The following is a 24774-nucleotide window of genomic DNA, read 5'->3' as shown; positions in this document are numbered from 1 at the left end:
AAAATGCTCACCATCACTGGCCATCAGAGAAATGCAAATCAAAACCACAGTGAGATACCATCTCACACCAGTTAGAATGGCAATCATTAAAAAGTCAGGAAACAATAGGTGCTGGAGAGGATGTGGAGAAATAGGAACACTTTCACACTGTTGGTGGGACTGTAAACTAGTTCAACCCTTGTGGAAGTCAGTGTGGCAATTCCTCAGGGATCTAGAACTAGAAATACCATTTGACCCAGCCATCCCATTACTGGGTATATACCCAAAGGACTATAAATCATGCTGCTATAAAGACACATGCACACGTATGTTTATTGCAGCACTATTCACAATAGCAAAGACTTGGAACCAATCCAAATATCCAACAATGATAGACTGGATTAAGAAAATGTGGCACATATACACCATGGAATACTATGCAGCCATAAAAAATGATGAGTTCATGTCTTTTGTAGGGACATGGATGAAATTGGAAATCATCATTCTCAGTAAACTATCGCAAGGACAAAAAACCAAACACCGCGTGTTCTCACTCATAGGTGGGAATTGAACAATGAAAACACATGGACACAGGAAGGGGAACATCACACTCTGGGGACTGTTGTGGGGTGGGGGAAGGGGGGAGGGATAGCATTAGGAGTTATACCTAATGCTAAATGACGAGTTAATGGGTGCAGCACACCAGCATGGCACATGTATACATATGTAACTAACCTGCACATTGTGCACATGTACCCTAAAACTTAAAGTGTAATAATAATAAAAAAAAAGAGAAAGAAAAAAAAGATTCTATGCTGCTATTGATAAAGTGCTCAATGCATAGCTTTGCAGTGAAAGGAATACAACATTATACACCTTCAGTCAATAAAGACATGGAGGCATGAGAAGCATGAATGGTCAGTTTTCTCAAATGCTTCACGAAAGAATGTTTCAACATAAAGCACTTATACAAATTACAATTTTAATATTTTTTAACTACTAATTTTAATAATTAAAATGTTAATATTTTGCTAAAAATTAAGCTTTCAAAACCTGATACTTTAGCAGGATTTCCAAAACACAAAGTTTATTATCTATTCTAAAACATTTTTCAAGTTCTTAACATTCTCAGTATAATTTCTTAGCCAGTGACAAAAAATGGCTTAAAAGAGTAGGATCATTTTTTTTTTTCATTGTAAAGGATGTTTCCTGCAAGACATAAATGAAAATCACCTCAGTGGGGTTCACATTCTCTGAGATCTCTATGCTTTTCAGGGTAATAGCCCAGGCCTCACCTGGAATGTTTTCAAGCAGCTTTTGCTGTGCTCTGTGTTTTGTTTCCTGACTTTGCTCTTCGCTCCTGATTGTGGTCGGTGGTGCCAACTTCCCATTTGGCCAAAAAGCATCCCGGAAAATATTGATGTAGTAAATCAACATTTGCTCACTGAAAATCCAGTTGACTGTGTCCCGGATTTGTCTTTTAAGAGAAAAAGATTTCTTGGATGAGGTTTTAAAAATTGTGTACTCTATTCTCAAAAGGCGTTTATCAATGCGAAGGTTAAGATAAAGCCTGATCTAAGTGTTTGATGAATAAACTAGGAACTGGATTTTTTAAACTCTGGCTCTGAAAGTTATATATATTTTTAATTATTATTATTTTTTGAGATGGAGTCTTGCTTTGTCACACAGGCTGGGGTGCAGTGGTGCGATCTTGGCTCACTGGAACCTCCGCCTCCCAGGTTCAAGTGATTCTCCTGCCTCAGCTTCCTGAGTAGCTGGGACTACAGGTGTGCGCCACCACGCCTGGCTGATTTTTGTATTTTTAGTAGAGACAGGGTTTCGCCATGTTGGCCAGGCTGGTCTCGAACTCCTGACCTCAGGTGATCCACCCACCTTGGCCTCCCAAGGTGCTGGAATTAGAGGCGTGAGCCACCGTGCCTGGCCTATTTTTTTATTTTGGTAATACTGCATGACCATTTATTCCTGGAGCTAATTTTGTCATTGGCACTAACTTCTACAAGTGTTGGCTGTGTTCAATCTATAAAGACAAGAACTGAGAGACTGATTTGTCTGCAGACTGCAACATTTCCATGAAGTGGTATAAGGTGAAAACATAAATCCATTTAAAGACTGTTGGAAGTGGTCTGGACAACCTCCCTGAGGTCCTGAAGTCCCACAGGAGGAGCAGGCTTTCCATAGCTGTCTTTTAGTGTTGCTATGGCAGAGAATGCTGGGCAGGATACTCGGATCCAGATAAAGCACTTCACATGCCCATGAGGCAAGGAAAAAGATAGTCCCTTTCAAAGATACACTGCTATGTGGCCAATTTCAAAATTCCCCAAGAATGAAGACTGGGTGGCAGTCATTTGACTTGCACAGTTATGCATTTTATTTGGTTACCCAGGTCTTCTACACAACCCCATTTCGTTAGTCATTAGACAGATTCTATATATATATACACAATATTATTATTTTTGAGACGGAGTCTCACTCTGTTGCCCAGGCTGGAGTGCAGTGGCACAATCTCGGCTCACTGCAACCTCTGCCTCCTGGGTTCAAGCGATTCTCCTGCCTCAGCCTCCCAAGTAGCTGGGACTACAGGCGTGTGCCACCATGCCCAGCTAATTTTTTGTATTTTTAGTAGAGACGGGGTTTCACTGTGTCAGGATCCACAGAGGAGGCCAGGCCCACCTCTGCCTCCCCAAAGTGCTGGGATTACAAGTGTGAGCCACTGCGCCCGGCCAGTCATTGGTCACATTCTAACCAGTTACAGGTCCTCTGCTGTCAAGAGACAACTACACACAGTTCAAAGAGCCCAAGAGTAGTTGTGAGGTTGGGAGGAGAAAAGCCTCTCCATTGAAAAGGGGAAAAGAATCATCTTAGACTATTTGTGCCAGAAAGACCTCAAATTTCAAACTCAATTCATGAATAATAATACATTAAAAAGCTTTTTAAGAATCTGACTTCCAACCAGAATTTTAAATGGACAACACAAGGTTTCAGAAATAATATCTGAAGTAGATGTTTCAAGTCCAGTACTTTGCACATAGTAGTCGGTCACTATTGAATGTACATCTAAACCCTACTATGAGTCAAACTACACTGTTATCTCCATCTATAACTGCTTATCTCCTAGACTCTTCTCTCTGTTTCTTGGAACTGTGCAATTCAAATCTAGACCATATAAAATAAGTTTATTGATTTAACGGAACTTGTGGTTTAAGAGAGAATCTGCTGACCTGCCTGCCTAGCTTCCTAAAATTTCAGTTTACAGCTTGAGATTAGGAAGTGACTCTTAATAAAGGTCATCATCTAAGTTATTTTCTATCAATTTAGATCTGACTTTCTATCAGCTGAAACCTGTCCGATGCTTTTGAAGCAATTCTAGCATGTGAAATTGTAGTTACTACAAGGAAGAGACACACACTGTGCTGCTGCTTAATTTTGTGATGAGTTATCATCTGCTGAAGGCAAAAATAGCAAAGAACCATGTGCGCCATGATTGCTACTTGATAAAAAGCCCACTGAAATAAACAGCCTGGAAATCCTCTACACGTGCCTCTTCTCCATCCCTATGAAAATTACTGCCCGATGTATGCACCACTCACAACCTGCAGCTGCTCATTTTATAATTAAGAGTCAATATCATAAATAGGAGCAAGGAAAGTATGCGTGATTTGCTGAAACTGAAAAGGAAAATAAATTAGCAAGTCCTGAGTCCTGAGAAAAAGAAGGCCATTTTGGGAATTTCTTTTAATTACAGGTGCATGCACCCACCATGCCCGGCTAATTTTTGTATTTTTAGTAGAGATGGGGTTTTGCCACGTTGGCCAGGCTGATCTCGAACTCCTGACATCAAGTGATCCACCTGCTCCGGCCTCCCAAAGTGCTGGGATTGTAGACGTGAGCCACCGCGCCTGGCCTTTTTTTGGGAATTTCTTTATCTAAGGCTTGTCAATACAAAAGAAATTTGTTTGCCTTAGACTAAAACAAAAAATTAAACAGGCCATTTTTTTCTGAGTAAAACAAAAGCCTATGATACTTAGGTCAACTAAATGAGCCTCTGATGGGCAACTAAAACTTTTTTTTTTTTTTGAGAAAGGGTCTTGCTGTTTCATCCAGGCTGGAATGCAGTGGCTAACGGCAGCGCTGACCTCCTGGACTCAAGCAGTCCTCCCGCCTGAGCCTCCTGAGGAGCTGGAATCACAGGCATGCGTGTACTACCACACCTAATTTTTTTATTTTCTGTAAAGACAGGGTCTCACCATGTTGCCCAGGCTGGTCGTGAACTTCTGGGCTGAAGCAATCTGCCCGTCTCAGCCTTCCAAAATGCTGGGATTATAGGCATCAGCCACTGTGCCCAGCCAACTAAAACTCTTTTTTAAAAATCTTAAGTAGAAGTAAACTTTTGTTTCTGACCACAAGGAAAATATTCATTGGCAAATCAATAAAAAAATAGCAAATGTTCTTTACAGTGTTTCCTATTAAAATTTATAAGCTTTATATGGTAAAACTATCATACTAACTTTGTACACATGTCTGACCACTAAATCTTTCACTTGGGAAAATCTGATAATTTCATCTTAAAACTTATTTTGTTATATAAAAAAGTGATTTTTTAAAAAATTTTTAGACGTTGACTCATATTCCTATTCTGCAGGAAATCATAATGTTTATCTTGTGAAGAATTCTGGGTATAGAGTTACCATATAAAAGATCTTGATAACAGTATTTCCAAATTCCAGGCACAGAGATGAAGCAGGCACCAGGCCAGGGGGCCAGGTTAGGTCAGCTAATGGGTCTGGTGACTTCAGACAAGCAGTTGATCTCTTTGGTTCCACTTCTTCACCAACAAAATGAGAAGTGAGACTAATCACCAAGACACCCTTTCAGGCCTAAACCGATCTAAATAATTCTATTCAACTTCTATTGGCTACATGACTTTGCAGTTATGAAAAATTCCAATAATTTCTTAGAAACTAATAATAATTGACTATATTAATTGAGTTCTCAGTAACAAACCCAGGGCTTTCATAAATGAATGATCAAAATGTGGATCACTTTTTATGAGCAACATTAGAACACTCAGTGAAAGACTGGGATAAATATATAATGCCTTTATGTATATGGATAATATAATATAGTTTAGAATAGACATATGGCTTATAACAGTGCCAGATGACAGGGCCACACACACACCCCAGTGGATATGCAGATATTAACTAACAAGAAGAGTTAACACTTCAGTGCTACACAACTGTAAAAACCTTAATACATGGTCTGTATTTTCCTCTAAGTAAATGCCTGCCATGTGATGCTCATCCTACTTTCCTTCTGGCTTAGAGTCTAAACCTTAAACTGATTCTCATTATTTGACATAAAAACATTCTACCCAAGATACTCAAACTCGTTGTCATGATTAAAGGGGAGCTCTACAGAGCACAACCTCCTGACCCTCGCCAGTCAGAGTGTGGAAGTAGCTCAAGCTTTTCTTATCTAACTCGCCATATGCATTCTGTGGGAGAAATTCTTTTAGAAATCGACTCTCCTATCCAATCTTAGAATCATATCAGAAGCGAAAAGTGAGAGAAAATAAGACTTTCAGTTAAATCACTGGCTGCTAGATCATAAGGTAATTTGACTGTCAAGGCAAAAGTGTAGGGCATGGATACAAATATTAATTTCATACAACTCACTTGTTGATCGTTCTTCCAAAAGTGACCTGAACGAGGGCAATTAATGTTCTTCTCACCCATTTAAACACTAAAACAGAAACCAGAGGAAAACTTTTTATCACAGGGTATCACAATTTGGGACATTTTCATAGCTGTACAAAGCATAAATCTTACCACTTAAGATGATTTGAGTCCTGCCATCAAGTCAAGGCTATGACATCTGCAGAATCTGGGTTTAGGTCAGGAAAACTCTTCTGACTAGGCTTTCATTCTCTACTAAGCAACTGATGAGATGAAACCAGAGTTTTTACAGTGTTTCAATGCCTCCCAACATCTGAGCTCGCAAGTGGAAAGAGTACTTCATCTGTCCCTGGGCTATTGACAACATGTCTGTTTTCCACCACCACACAGTGTAATTCCTATTTTAGATTTCTGTCTGGCTTGCTGAACCCACTTTTTGAACACACTGCTGAATGAGAAACATCTGTAGTCAAATATTTTGAAATATTAATGAACTGATGGGTCTAACTGTTCCTGTTTGAAGCAGTTTGCAGATCACTGTGTACTTTATATATACTACGCATTTGGGAGAGGATAAGTGAACGGTGAAGAGGCAGGACCCTGAATGAGAAATGAATTTGGCCGTCTCCAGTGCCACCCCCATAGCAGCAGGGCACAAGTCACCTTCTCTGAACCCCAATTTCCTCATCTGGAAAGGATGGTATTAACATGTGCCTTTCTTTGCTCTGAAGGTCTTTCCCCATGTGTGAGAAAGACTGTGAAGGGTTCTACAGATCTAAACTTTTATTGTTAACATAGAGACACATTTTTATAGGTACAGAAACTGAAGATAAACCAACAGAAGGCAAAGAAATGCTATGAGGATATTTTAGGTCCACAAATTGGAACCTAAACCAAAATTTTCATTTATATATTCACCTCCATCTATTGAAGTGTTTGCCTACTGACATACGAGGAAATAAGAAATTCAGACTCGGTCATAATGGAGCCAAGAGTTCAGGGCTCTTGTACGCACTAAGAAAAGCTAACAATGGCAAATTCACAGATGTCTCTGTACAAGGACAACCACAAAAATAGAAATCATAGAAAACATAGACTTGGCACTAGACTTTAATATACTCTAAAGCCATTTCTAATTTTTTTAATGGATCAAAATATCCAGTTAAAGTAGTATGAATACTTCATGTAAAGTCAAGTCTTGGAGTCGGAACCATACCTCAAAAATGTCTTAAACTTTTTGATGGAATTTGCTGGAATGCTGCCAAGCATGTTCATTTTAGGTTGGCACTGAGGTTGGGATGAACATATCTGTCAGTGATGATAACTTCACTTTGCCTTTCTAGGGCAGGAAAGAGGTGGCTCATACCTAGAGGGTCTGAGGACAAGTGCAACTCTAGAAGAGTGCCTGACGACCAAGGGGTTATTTTTAAAAAGAAGAGGGCAGGGGTATTACTGGTCCCTTTTTGTAAACTAGAACAGAAACCAAAACTCATTTTGCTACAAATTTTCTATCACTGATAGCCCCTTACTCTATTACTTTTCCCTCACCTTCCCTAGTCCCCAATAACCCCCCGATACACACAAACACACACACACACACGCGCGCGAGCCCCATTACTCTGAAGGCTTGTTTGCTCAAAGCCACAGAGGCAGCTGCAGCAGCACTAGATTCTGCTGACGACGAATGGATCACATCTCATTAGAAATGAGGTTCTATTTATTCTCTCTGAAATGCCACTAGCAAAACCGAATATGCTCTGAGCAGGCAGAGATGGAGGAAGTGCATGCTGCAGGCATGGTGAGGAGCCCTGCTCCGGCTGAACTGGCTCTGACACGCCTACCGTGTCTCTTAAGCTCTGTACCAATAGCAAAGACAAAAACAATGATGAAGGCTAGGACAGTGTCCTCATTCTTATCAATTCTGTAGGAAACTGGGGAGACTCATGATTTAATGGGCCACATTTCACCAAAGAAGAGTCAGACTTTGGGTGGATTACTATTTGTCTATATTGAATCAAGTTAAACATCACTGTGTATGTCTTAAGTGTCTCAAATATTAAAAGGCTATTAGGTTTTTTATCTGAAAGGATTTTTCATATGTGGATGATATTCCATCATATAGATATTTCTTAAGTAAGTTATCTTCCATTTCTAAAATATCTTAGTTCCAACTTTTCGTTATTGTAATTATGCTAAAATATCCTTATGTGTAAATCTCCGCCTGCACTTTAGAATCTAACTTTGTCTATTGCTTAATGTGAATTACATATTTGGACCCATTAATCTGTAAATTCACTGATGGCAGAATCTGTATGTGATATGGTTTTGTTTCCCTACAGATTTGTATCTAAAACATATGCTCTCAAAGTGTTTGATGACTGACATTATATATTCTCTTAGCTTTGGCTCAGAAGGAGAAAAAGGTCAATGAGCAAAGATAATTCATTCTGGCACTTAACATTTCTCTTGCCTATTCACTCATCAGTGCATCCATCCAGGCATTTTATTGATCCCCTACCAAGGATCAGGCATTGTAGTAGATACTGAGGATTAAGACACAGAAGACAAATTCAAGTTGCACTTGAAATTTTTTCATCTGTTAACAATTCTTTAAATGACATGTTAAGGGATTTATAAATGAGAAGGGATCCACAGCCCCATTTCCTATGTAAGACCAACTGGTAGCCTACTCCTCTGCCTCAAGGGAAAAGGTGCTGATGTGAACAGACAAAGCCCAGGACATCGACGGTGCACTATTTGGCTGGCTGGTGCCATTACTGAGTCTTATTAACCCTTGCTCTTCTCATTTGCTTCCTCTTCGAGGTGGTCAGGTATGCCCGTGGGCACCTGCCATATCTCTAGCTGGTACTGAGGCTCCAGGTATGACAAAGTCTACTGGTGTCAAGATTTAGAGTGTTGGGAGCTGTGAACGTGTGGACGGGCAGTAGCATTAAGTCCTATTCAACGCTCAACACTAAGCCATGGAGTCCAGTTTACCTTTCACCAAGGTGATGCTTTCGGGGAGTGGCTCTTAAGGAAACGGAACTTTGATCCCCATTTTACAATGGTTTCTTCTACTTACATCTCTCCTTGAGGAATCACTAGGGTAGGATTTCTCAACTCCAGCATTACTGTCATTTGGGACAGGATAACTCTGCCGCGGGGCTGTCCTGAGCACTGTAGAATGTTTAGCAGCATCCCAGACTCTACCCACTAGATGCCAATAGCACCCCTCACTCCAAGTTAAGACAATCAAAAACATTTTCAGACATCACCATATGTCCCTCCTTCCCTCCATGAAGAACTACTGCTCCAGAGGAAACAAGGTAGCTGGAAAATAGGGTGGAGGCATTCCCATGTCCTTGGCCACAAAATTATCCTAACACCAAAACTCACCTTTAACAACAGGATTCTTCCTGTGCTATGCAAGATAGTTTTCTGTATAACTTTTAGTGATAAGGCAATGGAAGCTATGCCAAGTCACATAAAAAGAAATAAATGTGAAGGATTCTAAGCTTCTGTGGTCAGAGGAACATGGTGCAGAGTAAATGAGGATGCTACACTATGTTAGGATAGAGATGATATCTGTCTTGGGGTTGTATATGTAGCATAGTATCTGGTTGGCTTTTTTTTTTTTTGAGACGGAGTCTCGCTGTCCCCCAGGCTGGAGTGCAGTGGTGCGATCTTGGCTCACTGCAACCTCTGCCTCCTGGGTTCAAGCGATTCTCCCGCCTCAGCTTCCCGAGTAGCTGGGATTACAGGCGTCCACCACACCCAGCTCATTTTTGTATTTTTAGTAGAAACGGGGTTTCACCATGTTGGCGAGGATGGTCTTGATCTCTTGACCTCATGATCCACCTGCCTCGGCCTCCCAAAGTGTTAGGATTACAGGCGTGAGCCACCGCGCCCGGCCCAGTTTGGCTCTTAAAAGGCTATGTTGAATGAATGGATTCATGAATATAAATACATGTCTGATGCATTTCAGCAATAAAGGGATATTAAATGCATGTGCATGTACAATTATATATACCACTTAACTAGCAAATACCACTAAATAATAACAAAGAAGCTTACTTCCTCGAAGTTCAAAAATCTCCCCAATCAACATGAAACATGGTTCAGCCAAGGCGTCTTTCCTCCCATCCACATCATCACCATAATCTGACAGGTCACTGTCCTCCTCTGTCTCCTCCTGGGAATACAGCAAAGTCATAGGAAGCAGATAACTTATCCAAGAAAATTGGTAGAGTTGTTCTCCCTCTTCAAGTGTAAATTCCAAACTATCTGCTCATATTTTAGCCTTAATTCTTCAGTTTTCATGCAGAAACTACCATTTTCAACACAGAGGACAGAATCAGAAAAGCTTGATTCTAGAGCCTTATTCAAGGCTTGACCAAACTATCTGCTCATATTCTAGCCTTAATTCTTCACTTTTCATGCAGAAACTATCCATTTTCAACACAGAGTACAGAATCAGAAAAGCTTGATTCTCGAGCCTTATTCAAAGCTTAAAATAAGCTAATTAAAAAAATCTGTCACTGTATTAATAATCAGTGAATTAATAGACAATAAAATAGTTTTCTAACCATTTTGAATTTCAAAACTAAGGCTTTTAACTTATTTTTTATTTTTTAGTTTTCACTCCCTTAAAACAGCAGGAAGTAAATAATTTTAAATTCAGTTTTTTTTTTTTTACAAACATGCATTTTAAAGTAATTTAGTTATTTTTAAAGCTGTGACTTAAGCTTTTATTCTGTCCTTCAGCTATCTGCACATCAGCAGGTTTCAGTTAAAAACTCATGATATACCAGGCACCAGGCTAACGCAAATGACTGTGAGGTGGATCTAGACTTCCGTGGCCCACTGCCTTCTGGGGAGACTGACAGACACACAGGCAGATGTTATGATAGGGCAGGAGAAAGTGCTGTCCCAGAGGTGCAAACATTAGGTGCTGGAGGGCAGCTGAGGATGTGCACTGCAATGTCTGCATAGAGGTAGGAGCTGAAGTGCGAGCCCAGGCAGGTCTTTGGGAGATACTTACATCAGGCGAGCAGAGGAAGGCACAGAGAAGTCATAGAGGCTGGAGGAGTTCCCTAAAACTCACGGCATCACAGAAGTCCAGCAACAGCAAACGCCTCAAAGAGGCTGAGAAAGGTAAAGACTGAGAGGAAGCCACTGGCAGCTTCAGAGTCACTTCATAGAGTGACTGAGTCATATATCAACTCCAGGGGTTCAGGAATAAAAGGGAGGTGAGACAGGTAAGCCAGCCAAGTACAGATGGACACATGAAGGAAAGCGATGGGAGATACTTGGGGGGCCGTGGGTAGATGTGTGGACCGGAGCAGGTGTGGGTGTGCTCTGTGGGACGTGCTGACTTCCGCCCCAGCAGAGAATGCAGAAGAGCAGCATGCTCCTTTTCACCATCAGTTCCTCTGTCCAAACTCGAAGCCACCTCCGATGAAGAGGCAGTGGCATTTGGCAATGGACTGAGGGGAAGCCACATTTCAGAGGTGGTCCTGTGCAATTTGCTAGAGGGCCAGGCAAGACGCCTCTGTGGTGTGCACAGGAGTGCACAGCCTACTCTGGAGAGAAGTCTGGGGTTCAGAAGATGAGATAGAAAGCTCTGCAGGCTCTGTACTTTCCCTTATCCACATACCACTGCCAGATCATCCTGCTTCAGAATATCCCATGCTTCTTCATGCCTGAGAATACAGCCTAAACCCTCAGCCTGGCATGAACCTCACCCCTCCCCACTTCTATGCTGTACCTAATCTTCCATTAGAGCACAGCATAAACCCTCCAGTCCAGGCCAACGACATCTGGCCTGTTCCATAAACACAACCTCCTCTACTGAACCTCGAGCATGGATCCCCCAACCCCACCACTCCGCAACGATGGCCCGCACTTGGCCTGCCCCGACCTGGGGACTGGCAATGGACTGAGGGGCCCCGTGTGTAGCGGGGCTCCTGCAGAACTTCCTACTCGCATTTTACTTACCAACTCTGAAGTGGTAAAACCACTCTGTCCTCCCCTGCAAGTCACTTGGAAGAATTAAAATACAGAAATAGAAGCAGGTGCCTCAAAATGTGACAGTGCTAATGACTGAAAATGGAGGGATCTGCATCCCCCAATGAGGAGCATGAGCTTAGTATCTGCTGAAATACGCTACAAACGTGGTTCGCCCTTTAGACAGCTCACCTCCTGGTGGGAGAAGAAGTCGCGAGGAAGTCTTTCCAAAAATGAGGATAATGAAAAAGCATTTTTTTTCCCCTGCACGTCAATAACCTTGAGGTAGTCAGGAGAAGGGCTCAAGAAGGCATAAAGTGCTTCACTCTGACACAGTCTTTCATCTGAAAGCAGATTCTGTGGAAGAAAGAGGAGTAACTGCTCCAGTGCGGGAAATCTGTGTGGCTGGGAGCTACAGGTAAAGGCGAGCAAGGTGGAGCTGTCACGAATTTACTTTTATCACACTTCTGAACCGAAAACCACTTCCCTTTCCCCCTGAAACAAACTATATAAGATCAATTCTTAATGATCTTAATGGCAAACAGTCCCCTCCAGGTTAACTAGTAGTGCCCAAATCACTCTGCTCATGGGAGATAACAATGCAGAAGGCAGAACTCACTCCGCTTTGCACTGCTTGGTGCAACAGAAAATTCTTACTTTACAGCTCACAGATCCCAGGTGCTACCACTTTTGAAATACAACTTTCACTCATCTGTGTTTGACCAACTTAAATTTTTGCAAATTACACACGGATACCTCTAAATTGCCCTTTTATGGTTATAGTCAGACTTTGTACATCAGCTGAAAAAAAGAACTTTGAGTTTTCTCATGGTGGCACTACCTGCCAGGCAATAGTTTCATTTCCCAGTGCTGCCACTTTCCAGGCAGTCAGCATTTACATAATTATGTAACAATTTCTTTTCTTTTCTTTTTTTTTGAGACGGAGTCTCACTCGGTCATCCAGGATGTCGTGCAGTGGCGCCATCTCGGCTCACTGCAACTTCCGCCTCCCGGGTTCCAGCAATTCTCCTGCCTCAGCCTCCCAAGTAGCTGGGACTACAGGCGCACGCCATCATGACCGGCTAATTTTTGCATTTTTTGGTAGAGATGGGGTTTCACCATATTGGCCAGGCTGATCTCGAGCTCCTGACCTTGTGATCTGCCTGCCTCAGCCTCCCAAAGTGCTGGGATTACAGGCGTGAGCCACCGCGCCTGGCCATATATAACAGTTTCTACTAGCCCTCAAACTGGAAAGTTCCCAAAGTTCTGTATGTACTTCCCTGGCCTTAGGAGAGAGTAAAGAACAACATAAATCGAGCTTGTCTCGGAAGTGCTATGGTAAGATGGCAGAATTAACAATGTGACCACAGAATATCTACACATCTAGTATTATAAGACGTTGGGCTTAGGAATATGTAAACCTATAGGAACTGTCAGCCACATAGGGAGATGGAACACTCAGGAGCCAGCTATGCCTCTGATGACAGAGTGTGGGGGGAGGTGGAGGTTCAGGTCTAGTTCCAGAGGGGTTGGTCCATGATGGCAACATCCTATTTGTTTAGATGGCAAATGACCTGATGGACGCTATGACCCTCCCTAGAAAAATCACCTCTGAGAGGGCCCAATACTGCGCCGCTGGGGACAACGGGTCCACGGAGCACCATCAGCATTCACGTACCCTGCAGGAGACTGGCCTGGAGGGGGGCAGGCCCTGCCATCACCATTGGGAAGGAGATTAAGGGGGATGGGCAGTGCCCCTACTGCCCTCCCTGTCCCTGAACTCTGCAGACAGTCTTTATTCGTTTTTCAGAATTAAATGGTCAGTTCAACCTGTATGTGAGGATGGATCAGGAGTAGTGAGACGTTTTCCCCCATCTTGATATCCTTCACTCATCTACTCTCTAATATTTTACAAAATAGCAGGATATACTAACGGTTAAGTCCCAAATTTAATACAGTCAGGATATTAATAGGGAAATCATTACAGATGTAAATCTTTGGCCTTAAATTATATTCAAATGAAGGAAAACAACTCAAACAATTCAACAGCAAAACACACACACACACAATAATCCCATTAAAAAGTGGGCAAAGGACTTGAATAGACACAAATGAAAACATAAAAATGGAAAACAGGTATATGAAAAAATGATCCACATCATGAATCAGGGAAATATAAATCAAAGCCAGGAGATACCATCTCACGCCAGACAAAAGAAAAGAAGTGTTGGCAAAGATAGGAAAGAAAAGGGAACCCTTGTACACTGTTGGTGGGATTGTAAATTAGTACAGTCATTATGAAAAATGGTATGGAGGCTCCTCAAAAAATTAAAAATAGAGCTACCATAAGATCCAGCAATGTCACTACTGGATATATATCCAAAGGAAATGAAACCAGTATGTCAAAGACATATCTGCATTCCCACGTTTAAAGCAGCACTATTCACAATAAAGAGGCAAGACACGGAATCAACTTAGGCGTCCAACAGACGACTGGATAGAGAAAATGTGGTATACATACATCAAGCTTGTCCAACCCACAGCCTGTGGGCTACATGCAGCCCAATGCAAATTTGTAAACTTTCTTAAAACATTATGAGAATTTTTTGTGATTTTTTTTTTTAAGCTCATCAGCTATCATTAGTGTTAGTGTATTTTACGTGTGGTCCAAGACAATCCTTCTTCTTCCATCGTGGCCCAGGGAAGCCAAAAGATTGAACCCCCCGATATACATGATGGAATATTATTCAGCCATAAGGAAGAATGAAATCCTGTCAATTGCAACAACATGAATGAACCTGGAGGACATAAGTTGAGTGAAACAAACCAGGTACAGAAAGGCAAATACTGCATGATCCCACTCATCTGTATAATCTGAAAAAAAAATTGATATATTAGAGGTAGAGAGAGGTGGTTACCAGAGACTGAGGAGGAAAGGATGGGAGAGATTGGTCAATGGCTAGAAAGTTACAATTTAACAGGAAGAATAAGTTCTGGTGTTCTGTTGCTCAGGAGGGTGACTATGGCTAACAGTAAAGTATTATATATCAAAAAGGAGCTAGAAGAAAGGTTTTTTAATGTTGTCGCCACGAAGAAATGATAAATGCAGCTGGGCACGGTGGCATACACCTGTAATCCCAGCACTCTGGGAGGCCAAGGCAGATTGGTCACCTGAGGTCAGGAGTTCGAGACCTGCCTGTCCAACATGACGAAACCCCGTCTCTACTAAAGATACAAAAATTAGCCAGGCATGGTGGCATGAGCCTGTCTGTAATCCCAGCTACTTGGGGGGCTGAGGCAGGAGAACTGCTTGAAGCCAGGTGGTGGAGGTTGCAGTGAGATGATATGGCGCCACTGCACTCCAGCCTGGACAAGAGAGCAAGAGTCTGTCTCAAAAAAAATAAAGAAATGATAAATGCATGAGGTGATGGATATGCTAACTAATGTGATTTGATCATAACATATACATGTATCAAAATGCCAAACTGTACCTCATAAATATGTACAAGTGCAATGTCAATTTAAAGAATTCTTTAAAGGATACAAATATTCAGAACATTTTTTTTCAGTCTCAGAATGTCTAGCTTCTACTGCAGGGGCAAAACATGTTTTATGAGGCAAAATTCCATGCCTCTGAGAACTTCAGGGCTTTAAGATCCAAGGTGTGATGAACAATTATACTCTGAATATAGATGGTGCAGCAAAGGAAAAAACAGTGGTTGTTATTGAGGACAGCACACCTTTGGCCTTATTATTTAAAAACAGACTGATAGAAAATAATAAAGTGTTTAAAGGAAATTAAGAAAATATCTTCAGGGCCTTGGAGTAGGCCAAGATTTCTTAATAGGTGCAAAGGCATTAACCATAAAATTAAAAAAAAAATGATAAAGTGGACTAAATTAAAATTGAGACCATCTGCTCATTAAAAGAAATCATTAAGGAAAAGGCAATCCATAGAAAGGGGGACAATATTTGTAGCACATAAGATCTGACAAGGAACTCATATCCAGAACATGGACAAACCCATAAAACATTATGGAAAGGACGAGCAGCAGCACAATAGAAAAGCAGACACAACAAATGGCCGGGCGCAGTGGCTCACACCTGTAGTCCCAGCACTTTGGGAGGTCGAGGTGGGCGGATCACCTGAGGTTAGGAGTTTGAGACCAACCTGACCAACACGGAGAAACCCTGTCTCTACTAAAAACAAAAATTAGCCAGGCGTGGTGGCAGGCACCTGTAATCCCAGCTACCCAGGCGGCTGAGGCAGGAGAATCACTTGAACCCGGGAGGCAGAGGTTATGGTGAGCCAAGATCGCACCATTGCACTCCAGCCTGGGCAACAAGAGCGAAACTCCGTCTCAAAAAGAAAAACAAACAAACAAACAAAAAAACACCAAACCCCCCCAAACACAATGAGATACTACTATACCCAAAATGGCTAAGAAGAAAAAGGCAAAAAATTAGTGTTGGTGAGGATGTGGAGCAATCAGAACCCTTACACACTGCTGGGGAGAGTATAAAACTGCTCTGACCATGAAGAAAAATGGAGAAATCCTAATCTCTGGGCATCAGCCGACAGATATTTGCCAAAAGACAAGTACTAGACATTTATATAAGCACCCTTTGTAAAAGCCTCAGAGTGGCTCATCAACAATGGAGTGAATTTGGAATGCAGTGTATTCACACAATGAAAACCTCTCACAGCAACGAAAATGAATCATCTACAACTAAGATGACAGGATTGACGAGTCCTATGAACATAATGAGTGAAAGAAGTCAGAAACGAAGGAATCCACACTATACGGTTTCATTTATATAAAGTTCAAAGACAATTGTAACTGATCTATGGTGCTGGAAGTCGGGACAGCAGTTACCTTTAGAGGGGCTGCAGCGATGCGAGGAAGCTGGGGGCTGCTGGTGATAATCAGTTCATTGGACTGGGTGCTAGTTACATGGGTGTGTTCAGTTTGTGAAATAGAGACAGTTATACACTTACGTGTATTTTTATATGCATATTTTACTTTAATTAAAAAAAACACCCAAGATATTTTTTTAGCATCTAGCATGGCTTGTGAGAACAAAAAGCAAACTACCAAGCTCTTAGAATGATGACAGTTTAACCCTAAATAACTAATTTTTTTCTCTCATAGCCCACATTTTTCACTTGCTTACCTGTAAAAATTTATTTAATTGATTCTTCGACTTTTCCATAAACTTTTGATCTATAGATTTGAAAGGCAGCTTGCTAAGAGAAGGCAACTGGACTTTTTTTAAAGAAGGGACGCACTGTGGGGGGAAAAATGAAATGTTAGTATTTTGAAATTACATTTTAATCTTAAGATTTAGAATAATAATTAGAACAAAACAAATCTCCTCCTCCTGTACTTGTTCCTCTGAGGTGAAAACCTACCCATTTTAATCAGGCTCGAAGAATCGGGAGGAACGGAAACTCTGATGGAAAAAACTGAAGCGCATCCCCAAACCTACAAGATCCCCGGGAGCTAAGAAGTCACAAGGCCAGGCTGGTACGAGGGATCTGCACACCACGCAGAGTGGCACATGATGTGACAAATGGAAACCTGGCTCACAGAAAGTTTTTCAACTAGAAGGTGTTGTGTTTATAACATCTCTGTAAAAAGCTAAAGTTAACAAAAGAAAATGGCTGGACGCGGTGGCTCATGCCTGTAATCCCAACACTCTGGGAGGCCAAGGAAGCTGGATCACATGAGGTCAGGAGTTCAAGACCAGCCTGACCAACATGGTGAAACCCTGTTTCTACTAAAAATACAAAAAATTAGCCTGGCGTGGTGGCACATGCCTGTAATCCCAGCTACTGGGGAGGCTGAGGCAGGAGAATCATTTGAACCTGGGAGGTAGAGCTTGCAGTGAGCCGATACTGCACCACTGTACTTGGGCCTGGGAAACAGAGCGAGACCCAGTCAAAAAAAACGAAAACAATGGGAACAAAGAAAACTTGGGTTGTAGCTCTATTACTGCATTTCTTTTCTTTTTTTTTGAGACAGGGTCTCACTCTGTCACCCAGGCTGAGTGCAGTGGCGTGATCATGGCTCATGGCAGCCTTGATCTCCCGGGCTCAAGCGATTCTCCCACTTCAGCCTCCCAAGTAGCTGGGACTACAGGCATGCACCACCATGCCTGGCTAATTTTTAAATTTTTTGTAGAGGCGAGGTCTATGTTGTCCAGGCCAGTCTCAAACTCCTGGATACAAGCGATCCTCCTGCCTCGGCCTCCCAAAGTGCTGGAATTACAGGCATGAGTCACCACTCCCTGCCTTATTACTGCCTCTCAGTGGAGACTGTAAGTATATTAACAAAATATATTCATAGTACGAAGAGCGCACCCTTCGTGGATTAAGTCCTCCCTTCTACCAGACACTGTGCTAGAAGCATAGCATGTGTTATTTCATCCTTACAACAGCTCTGTGAAATTTTAGAGAAATGAAACAGGCAGTGAGAGGTGGAAGGTAAGACTAAAATCACTAAGTACCCAAAAAGGTGCTTCCTGTCACAGCTGTCGACAGGAAGGGTTCTCACAACAGGAAAACTCACACTGTAGCAAAGGGCAGGGGTAAGAGAATAGCCCAGCCATCAGTCCACAGACGAGGAAAGATGACAAAGAGGACGGGCATGGACTTTCACGTTTGTTTCTTTTAATGCTTCCATGTAATTGTTTTGATTGTCTAAGTAAATTTTACTTTCCAAAGACATTTCATTTCAAAATTTTCCCTCAACTCTTTTTCCTCCTGTTTTGATACTAAACTTTGGTTTCACAGTAGTTTTTCCACAGAGAAAACAACACATTTTTCTGTAGTATCAATTTTACTCAACAACTCTGGGGAAAATTCATTGTTACACTGAGACAAATTTTTGCTTTCCACACTGCTAAGGTGACCAAAGGCCATCTGAGAAATGTAGCATGCATGACATTCAGTTTGGGTCACTATCCTTAAAAAGCGGTTGAAGAAATTATAGTATGTAGTGATGAAAACAGGTTAAAAAATCAGTCTGGAGACAAGGTTAAAGAAAAGAGACACATTTCATTCATAGAAGACGAGTCTGAGAGGTGCCCATGAGGTTTTGTAAAGGAGCAGCGTGGCTTCAAACCGTGTTTTCAAACTTCGTTTTCCTTCCTCCTTCCTCCTTAATCTCAAGATGTAACTTTGAGACAGGCTGCATATGTGTTTCCTTTCATTCTGAAATACAGCCTGGGCATCTGCTGTGAACCTCCACTCCCTTTCTTTCCCCATCCCATGCTCCCATGCTTTATGCACACTGATTTACCTACATGCTTGTTAAGCGCACACCACGCTCCTTATCTGGCCATCTATTTCCTTAGAAGCTTCAAGGGCCAGATCCTGATACGGACCAGATGCCTCTGGCCACAGTGGCGCCACATGCTTCACCAGATGGAACAATAATTCAAGGCGAGCCATCAGGGCAGGTCACGCCACCTGACACCTCCTAGACCCGCTGCCTCTTCTGCATTCCAAACCCTCTCTTTAAAATCCCCTGGGTTCCCTCCGCAATTGAAGGGTGGAAATTTTTATTTTTATTTTTTGAGATGGAATCTTGCTCTGTCGCCAAGGCTGGAGTGGAGTGATATGATCTTGACTCACTGCAACCTCCGCCTCCCAGGTTCAAGTGATTCTTTTGCCTCAGCCTCTTGAGAAACTGAGACTACAAGCGTACACCACCACACCCAACTAATTTTTTGTATTTTTAGTAGAGATGGGGGTTTCACCATGTTGGCCTGGCTGGTCTCGAACTCCTGACCTCAAGGGATCCGCCCACTTCGGCCTTCCAAAGTGCTGGGATTACAGGCGTGAGCCAACATGCCTGGCTGAGGGTGGAAAGTTTTAGAAAGAATTTTGCCCACTCTTCCCCTTGCTAGCATGGATAGTAAAATCTCACTCTCTTTTTGTCACACCTTACTCTTGTTATTATTATGATGCCTTCTTTCTACAAGCAGCAAGCAGCTGGACCCTTTGACAGTTATAGTTTCACCAGTATCAGTTCACGCTGAGCAAGAGAAAAATGGACCTAAATTCAAGTAGAAATAATTGAAGAACCGTTCACTGCTGGGGAAAAAAGGCAATGACCCATAGTAGAAGGAGAATTAGAGAAGATGGCAATTCCTGAGGAAAAGTAGGAAGAACAATCTAAAAGTAAGATTCTATTAATAATCCTGATTTAGCCAGTATGTACATGTCCTATGACACGTCAGTTAAGCTCTGGGATCGGGTTCCCTCGTCTCTCAAATAAAAGAATTAACCGAGATTAGTGGCTTTCAAACATTGTAACTGAAACTCACAGTAGGAAATGCATGCCACATTGCAATCCATAATGCACATACATATATACATATACATAAATAAACCTGAAACCAAAGGTCTATGAAACAATGCTCATTACTACTACTGCTACTGCCAAAAACCACCATGATGTTTACTGTCACACCTTCTTATAAATGCTTTATATACACATATTCCCTTAATTCTCCTAACAACCCCATAAGGTAGGCACTATTAGTATTCGTTTTCACTGATGAAAAAGAGACAAAAAGCAAGTGAGTGATAAATCCCAGGTCAGCCGGGCACGGTGACTCACATCTAGAATCCTAGCACTTTGGAAGGCCGAGGTGGGTGGATCACCTGAGGTCAGGAGTTCGAGACCAGCCTGGCCAACATGGTGAAACCCTGTCTCTACTAAAAATACAAAAATTAGCCGGGCGTGGTGGCAAATGCCTGTAATCCCAGCTACTTGGGAGGCTGAGGCAGGAGAATCGCTTGAACCTGGGAGGCAGAGGTTGCAGTGAGCTGAGATCGCGCCACTGGACTCCAGCCTGGGCGACAGAGCAAGACTCCGTCTCAAAAAATATATATATAAAAATAAATAGATAAATAAATACATAAATTCCAGGTCACAGAGCCATGAAGAGTAGAGCTGAGATTCAGAGCTGAGCAGTCTGGTTCTAGAGGCTGTGCTCCAAGCACTGCACCTTACTGCCTCCCTTGTATATGTGATAGAATCCAATGCAGTTAGTTCTTTGTACTGCTGCAACTCAGAACTGATTTCACTACCATCAATGGATCACAATTGGCAGCTGCCAGTTGTGAGATACCTAGATGATCCTTAGGTCTCTTCCAGCTCTAAGGTTCTCTGGCAATTTACAATGAAAATCAGACATGATGGACTTAGGCTAGACTAGATGGTTTGATCTATGAGTAAATTTCCAAATGTCAGGATGAAAATGCCACTGTGCCAGTATCAACAGCAAAGGAAGAAGATTAATCAGCTTTCTTATGTGTAAAAATTGAAACGAGCTCTTGTGCAGTAATTCTAGAATCCTGCGTTCATGAGTATTCATACCTCACTGAGTTTCCGGTGTAAATTCTGAAACTCGCTAAGCCTTCTGGGGACCGTCCAGTTCTTAGTTTCAACTCCTCCAACTTCTTGTAGGCTTACCATGACAAAGTAACATGGCAATTGCTCACCATTCTCTTCTGTAACCTTGGGGAAAACATCAAAATCGATACTTACAAAAAGCGTGGTGAATGAATGCAGAAGGAAGATTTGTAAGTGTCCCCCTAAGGAGACTTCCCTCCCCATGATGTACCTTGCAGGATCCCTGGAACTGTGAATATTATAGATTTTATCCTAGCAACTAAGATACATTATATGGCATAGTAGACTTTAAAATAGGGGGATTTCCTGGGTGGGCCTAACCTAAAAGCAAAGAGTTTTTGCTAGCCAGTGATACGAAAGGAAGTCAGAAAGATTCAAATTCCAAGAAGGAAACCAGCAAGAAAACAGAGATCTCAGTTCTATAACCAAAGGAACTGAATTCTGCCAACAATCTGAGTAAGGTTGGAAGTGGGTTTTACTGAGTCTTCAGACAAGACCTTAGTCTGGGAAACATACTGACTTCAGCCTGTGATACAACCAGCAGGGAGCCAATGCATCCTGTGCTGGACTCCAGACCTACAGAGGTGTGACCAATAAATGGGTGTTGCTTTAAGCATGAAATGTGTTACACAGCAAAAGAAAACTAATACAGCAGGCTCATCCTGTGTTACTTTGAAAAGAAATTAACAGCAAGCAAACAGGCATCAAATACATCAGAAACTCTCTCAGAGAAGGATGAGGGCACCTCCAGTTTAATTTCAGGATCCAACAAGCCCTGATTTCTATTCTCATTAAATTTTACATTGGGAGATATAATTTCCTTTACCTCTCAACTGAGATATTGTATGTGTGCGTGCATGTGCGCACGCGCGCACACGCGCACAAACACATACACACTCATCCAGAATAGGCCACTACTATACTTAACATAAGAGGCTAAGAGAAAACAATAGAAAATACATTGAATTTGAGCTTGAATTAGCATCATAAATTGAATTAGAGAGAAAGAGTCAATAAGAACGGCCAGGGAAAGAGATGAGAGGTTTACTGAGCACCCACTCTGTGAGGCAGGATTATCACCCCACTGTAAGGATAGGGAAGCACAGGCACAGACAGAGTACCTGACTTTCCTAGGACCACACCTCTGATGAGTCAGCTAGCACAGAATACAGGCACATCCAGCTTGATGAAAATGCATCTTCCGCACCTTCCTGGGACTGCTTCGTGAGCTCTAGACGTCAGGTGCCCCTTTCCCATTTCCACTATCTTTTCACCGGCCAGAGTACTTCAGCAAGCAGCAACTGACTGCCAGGGCACAGAGCCTTGTGATGGTTTTCACTCCTTCCTTCCCTTTCTGCCCCTCCTAATATCTGCCTTTGGAAGATGATTTTAATACACTGTGAAGTGTCAGGGCCAGCTCTAAGCAAAACTGAGGAGGTAACATAATTTGTATTCTGTCCTCCAGCAGCCTCTTGTAGCAGCTTTTGCCATTACATTCCCCTGAGTCCATTACCTTCCTACACTTCCACCCAAACAGTAACTATCTGCAGTTACTGAGGGATTCTATGTGGGAGTCTGAGGTTGGCATGACCTTCCCTGATCCACTGCTCTCTGCCTTCCATGGAGAAATGTGTATTGCTCAGCAGCTTAGCTTAATGGGAGCACCAGCAAGTGCCAAAGACATACAGAAGGCACCTGGTTAGGCTCTCATGTACTGTGTGAACTTTCAGGGTAGGTCTTGGAGAACATGCTTTGTTTTGCTACCCAACCTAGAGATAAATTTAAGGTTGTGAATTTTGACCCTTTCCCAACCCCTGTAAGAGTGTCAAACCACTGGTTTGAGGGAAAGGCAGGGAAGCACAAAGATAAGCCATATTAAATACCAATGAGGACAAAAAAAGCACTCTCTTGCTCAGGACCTTGATATTTGCATATACTGTGGTTATGCAAATGACATTATATGACTTTCATCTCCAGGTTTCCACTTGACAGGCAGTAGGGGCAGGGGAGAAGCAAGTTGTCAACAGTAATAACATAAACACCTATACGCGTCTTTCCTCCTAAATGAAATTATTTTTATAGACAAATGAAAAGAGATACAGTATATTCTACAAACTCTTATCTCATATCCCTCAAAAAACAGCAAAATAATTCAAAAAATATATTCATTGAAGATTTCAGAGATACTGAAATTTAAGCAATTGAAGTCGGCAGGATGAAACTATCAGATGCACTTACATTTTTAGTTTTTCATCTCCAAGATTCAAAAAGTGCTTTCATTTCAACGCTTAATGGAAAAATAAATTGGTAATTCAAAGACATTAAAGTTGCTTTCAATTCCAGTGAACAGGAAGAACTTGCTGTTTGAAGTGGAGTGAGATCAGATCTGTACCAAGCAGTCATGAGTGAACTGGAGTGAAAATTATGGGGGAAGGAAGGTAGGACAAATATGGTCTAAAAGAATGAGTGTAAGTCTTCTACCCTCAATCTTCATTCTTCAGGATAAAATCTTTTTTAATAAAGTCAAACTTTTAAAATAAATTAAGAGGAAAAGCAGTCAAACCTACCTCTCCACTGGTGATGGAGGCTTTCCACATGCCAAGGTTTTCACACCACCAATCCGTTCTTGCCATGTGCAGCTGAAGGTCTGTGCGTTCTTTCTCTATTAGGATTATTTCATCCTTCAACTTGGAAACAATCTGCCACAGGGAAAATATCCTGGGAGTTATGAAAACACTTAAAACTATGCAATTCAGCAAAGTAGCAGGATTCAAAGTCAACACAAAATAATCAGCTGTGTTTTGATACACTAACAGTGAATAATCCAAAAACAAAATTAAGAAAAAAATTCCACTTACAATAGCATTAAAAAAATTCTTAGGGATTAATGTAAAGAAGGAAGTGAAATAATTCTACAATGAAAACTACAAAACACTGATGAAAGAGACTAAAGAAGATAAATATCTGTAAAGACATCCCATATTCATGGATTGGAAGAATTAATATTGCTGTCAGTACTACCCAAAGCAATCTACAGGTTCAATGCAATCCCCAACAAAATTTCAATAACATTTTTTTGCAGAAATAAAAAAAAATTCATTCTAAAATTCATATAGAATCTCAAGAGATCCTAAATGGCCAAAACAATTTTGAAGAGAACAAGGTTGGAAGACTCATACTTCTTGACTTCTAAACTTACTACAAAGCTACAATAATCAAAACAGTGTGGTACTGGCTTAAAGACAGACATATAGACCAAGGGAATATAGCCCAGAAATAATATATGGTAAAGTGATTTTCAGCAAGGGTGTCAAGACCATTCAATGGGGAAAGAACAGTGTTTTCAACAAATCATGCTGGGAAAATTGGACATTCACATGCAAAAGAATGAAGCTGGATCCTTGCCACCTAACCCTATATACAACAATTAAAGTAGATTAAAGATCTAAACAAAATAGCTAAAAATTATAAAACTCATAAAAGAGAATATAGGGTGCCACGCACGGTGGCTCACAACTGTAATCCTAGCACTTTGGGAGGCTGAGGCGGGTGGATCACCTGAGGTCAGGAGTTGGAGACCAGCCTGGCCAACATGGCAAAACCCTGTCACTACTAAAAATATAAAAATTAGCCAGGTGTGATGGGGGCAGTGGGGGGGCAGCGCC

General features: G+C 41.7%; 1 protein-coding gene across 7 annotated transcripts in view; it reads right to left on the bottom strand.

Annotated features, from left to right (window-relative positions):
• Positions 1–24774, bottom strand: part of SNX25 (sorting nexin 25) — a 150044-nt gene that overhangs the window by 2859 nt on the left and 122411 nt on the right. For 3 of the 7 annotated variants that reach the window (XM_054554793.2, XM_054554797.2, XM_024245804.3), the window contains 7 exons: positions 23677–23808; positions 21074–21214; positions 16857–16970; positions 11874–12038; positions 9750–9867; positions 5676–5742; positions 1275–1456 (listed from right to left, as the gene is read on the bottom strand). In XM_054554793.2, the coding sequence (XP_054410768.1) occupies positions 1275–1456; positions 5676–5742; positions 9750–9867; positions 11874–12038; positions 16857–16970; positions 21074–21214; positions 23677–23808 (919 nt within the window). The remainder of the gene's footprint in view (positions 1–1274; positions 1457–5675; positions 5743–9749; positions 9868–11873; positions 12039–16856; positions 16971–21073; positions 21215–23676; positions 23809–24774) is intronic. The other 4 variants (XM_024245805.3, XM_024245807.3, XM_054554794.2 and 1 more) reach the window with 3 other exon arrangements.

Source organism: Pongo abelii, chromosome 3, assembly GCF_028885655.2.
Source record: "Pongo abelii isolate AG06213 chromosome 3, NHGRI_mPonAbe1-v2.0_pri, whole genome shotgun sequence".
NCBI classification, from domain to species: domain Eukaryota; kingdom Metazoa; phylum Chordata; class Mammalia; order Primates; family Hominidae; genus Pongo; species Pongo abelii.
The sequence above is the reverse complement of the archived record's forward strand: the minus strand, read 5'-3'. Positions and strand labels throughout refer to the sequence as shown.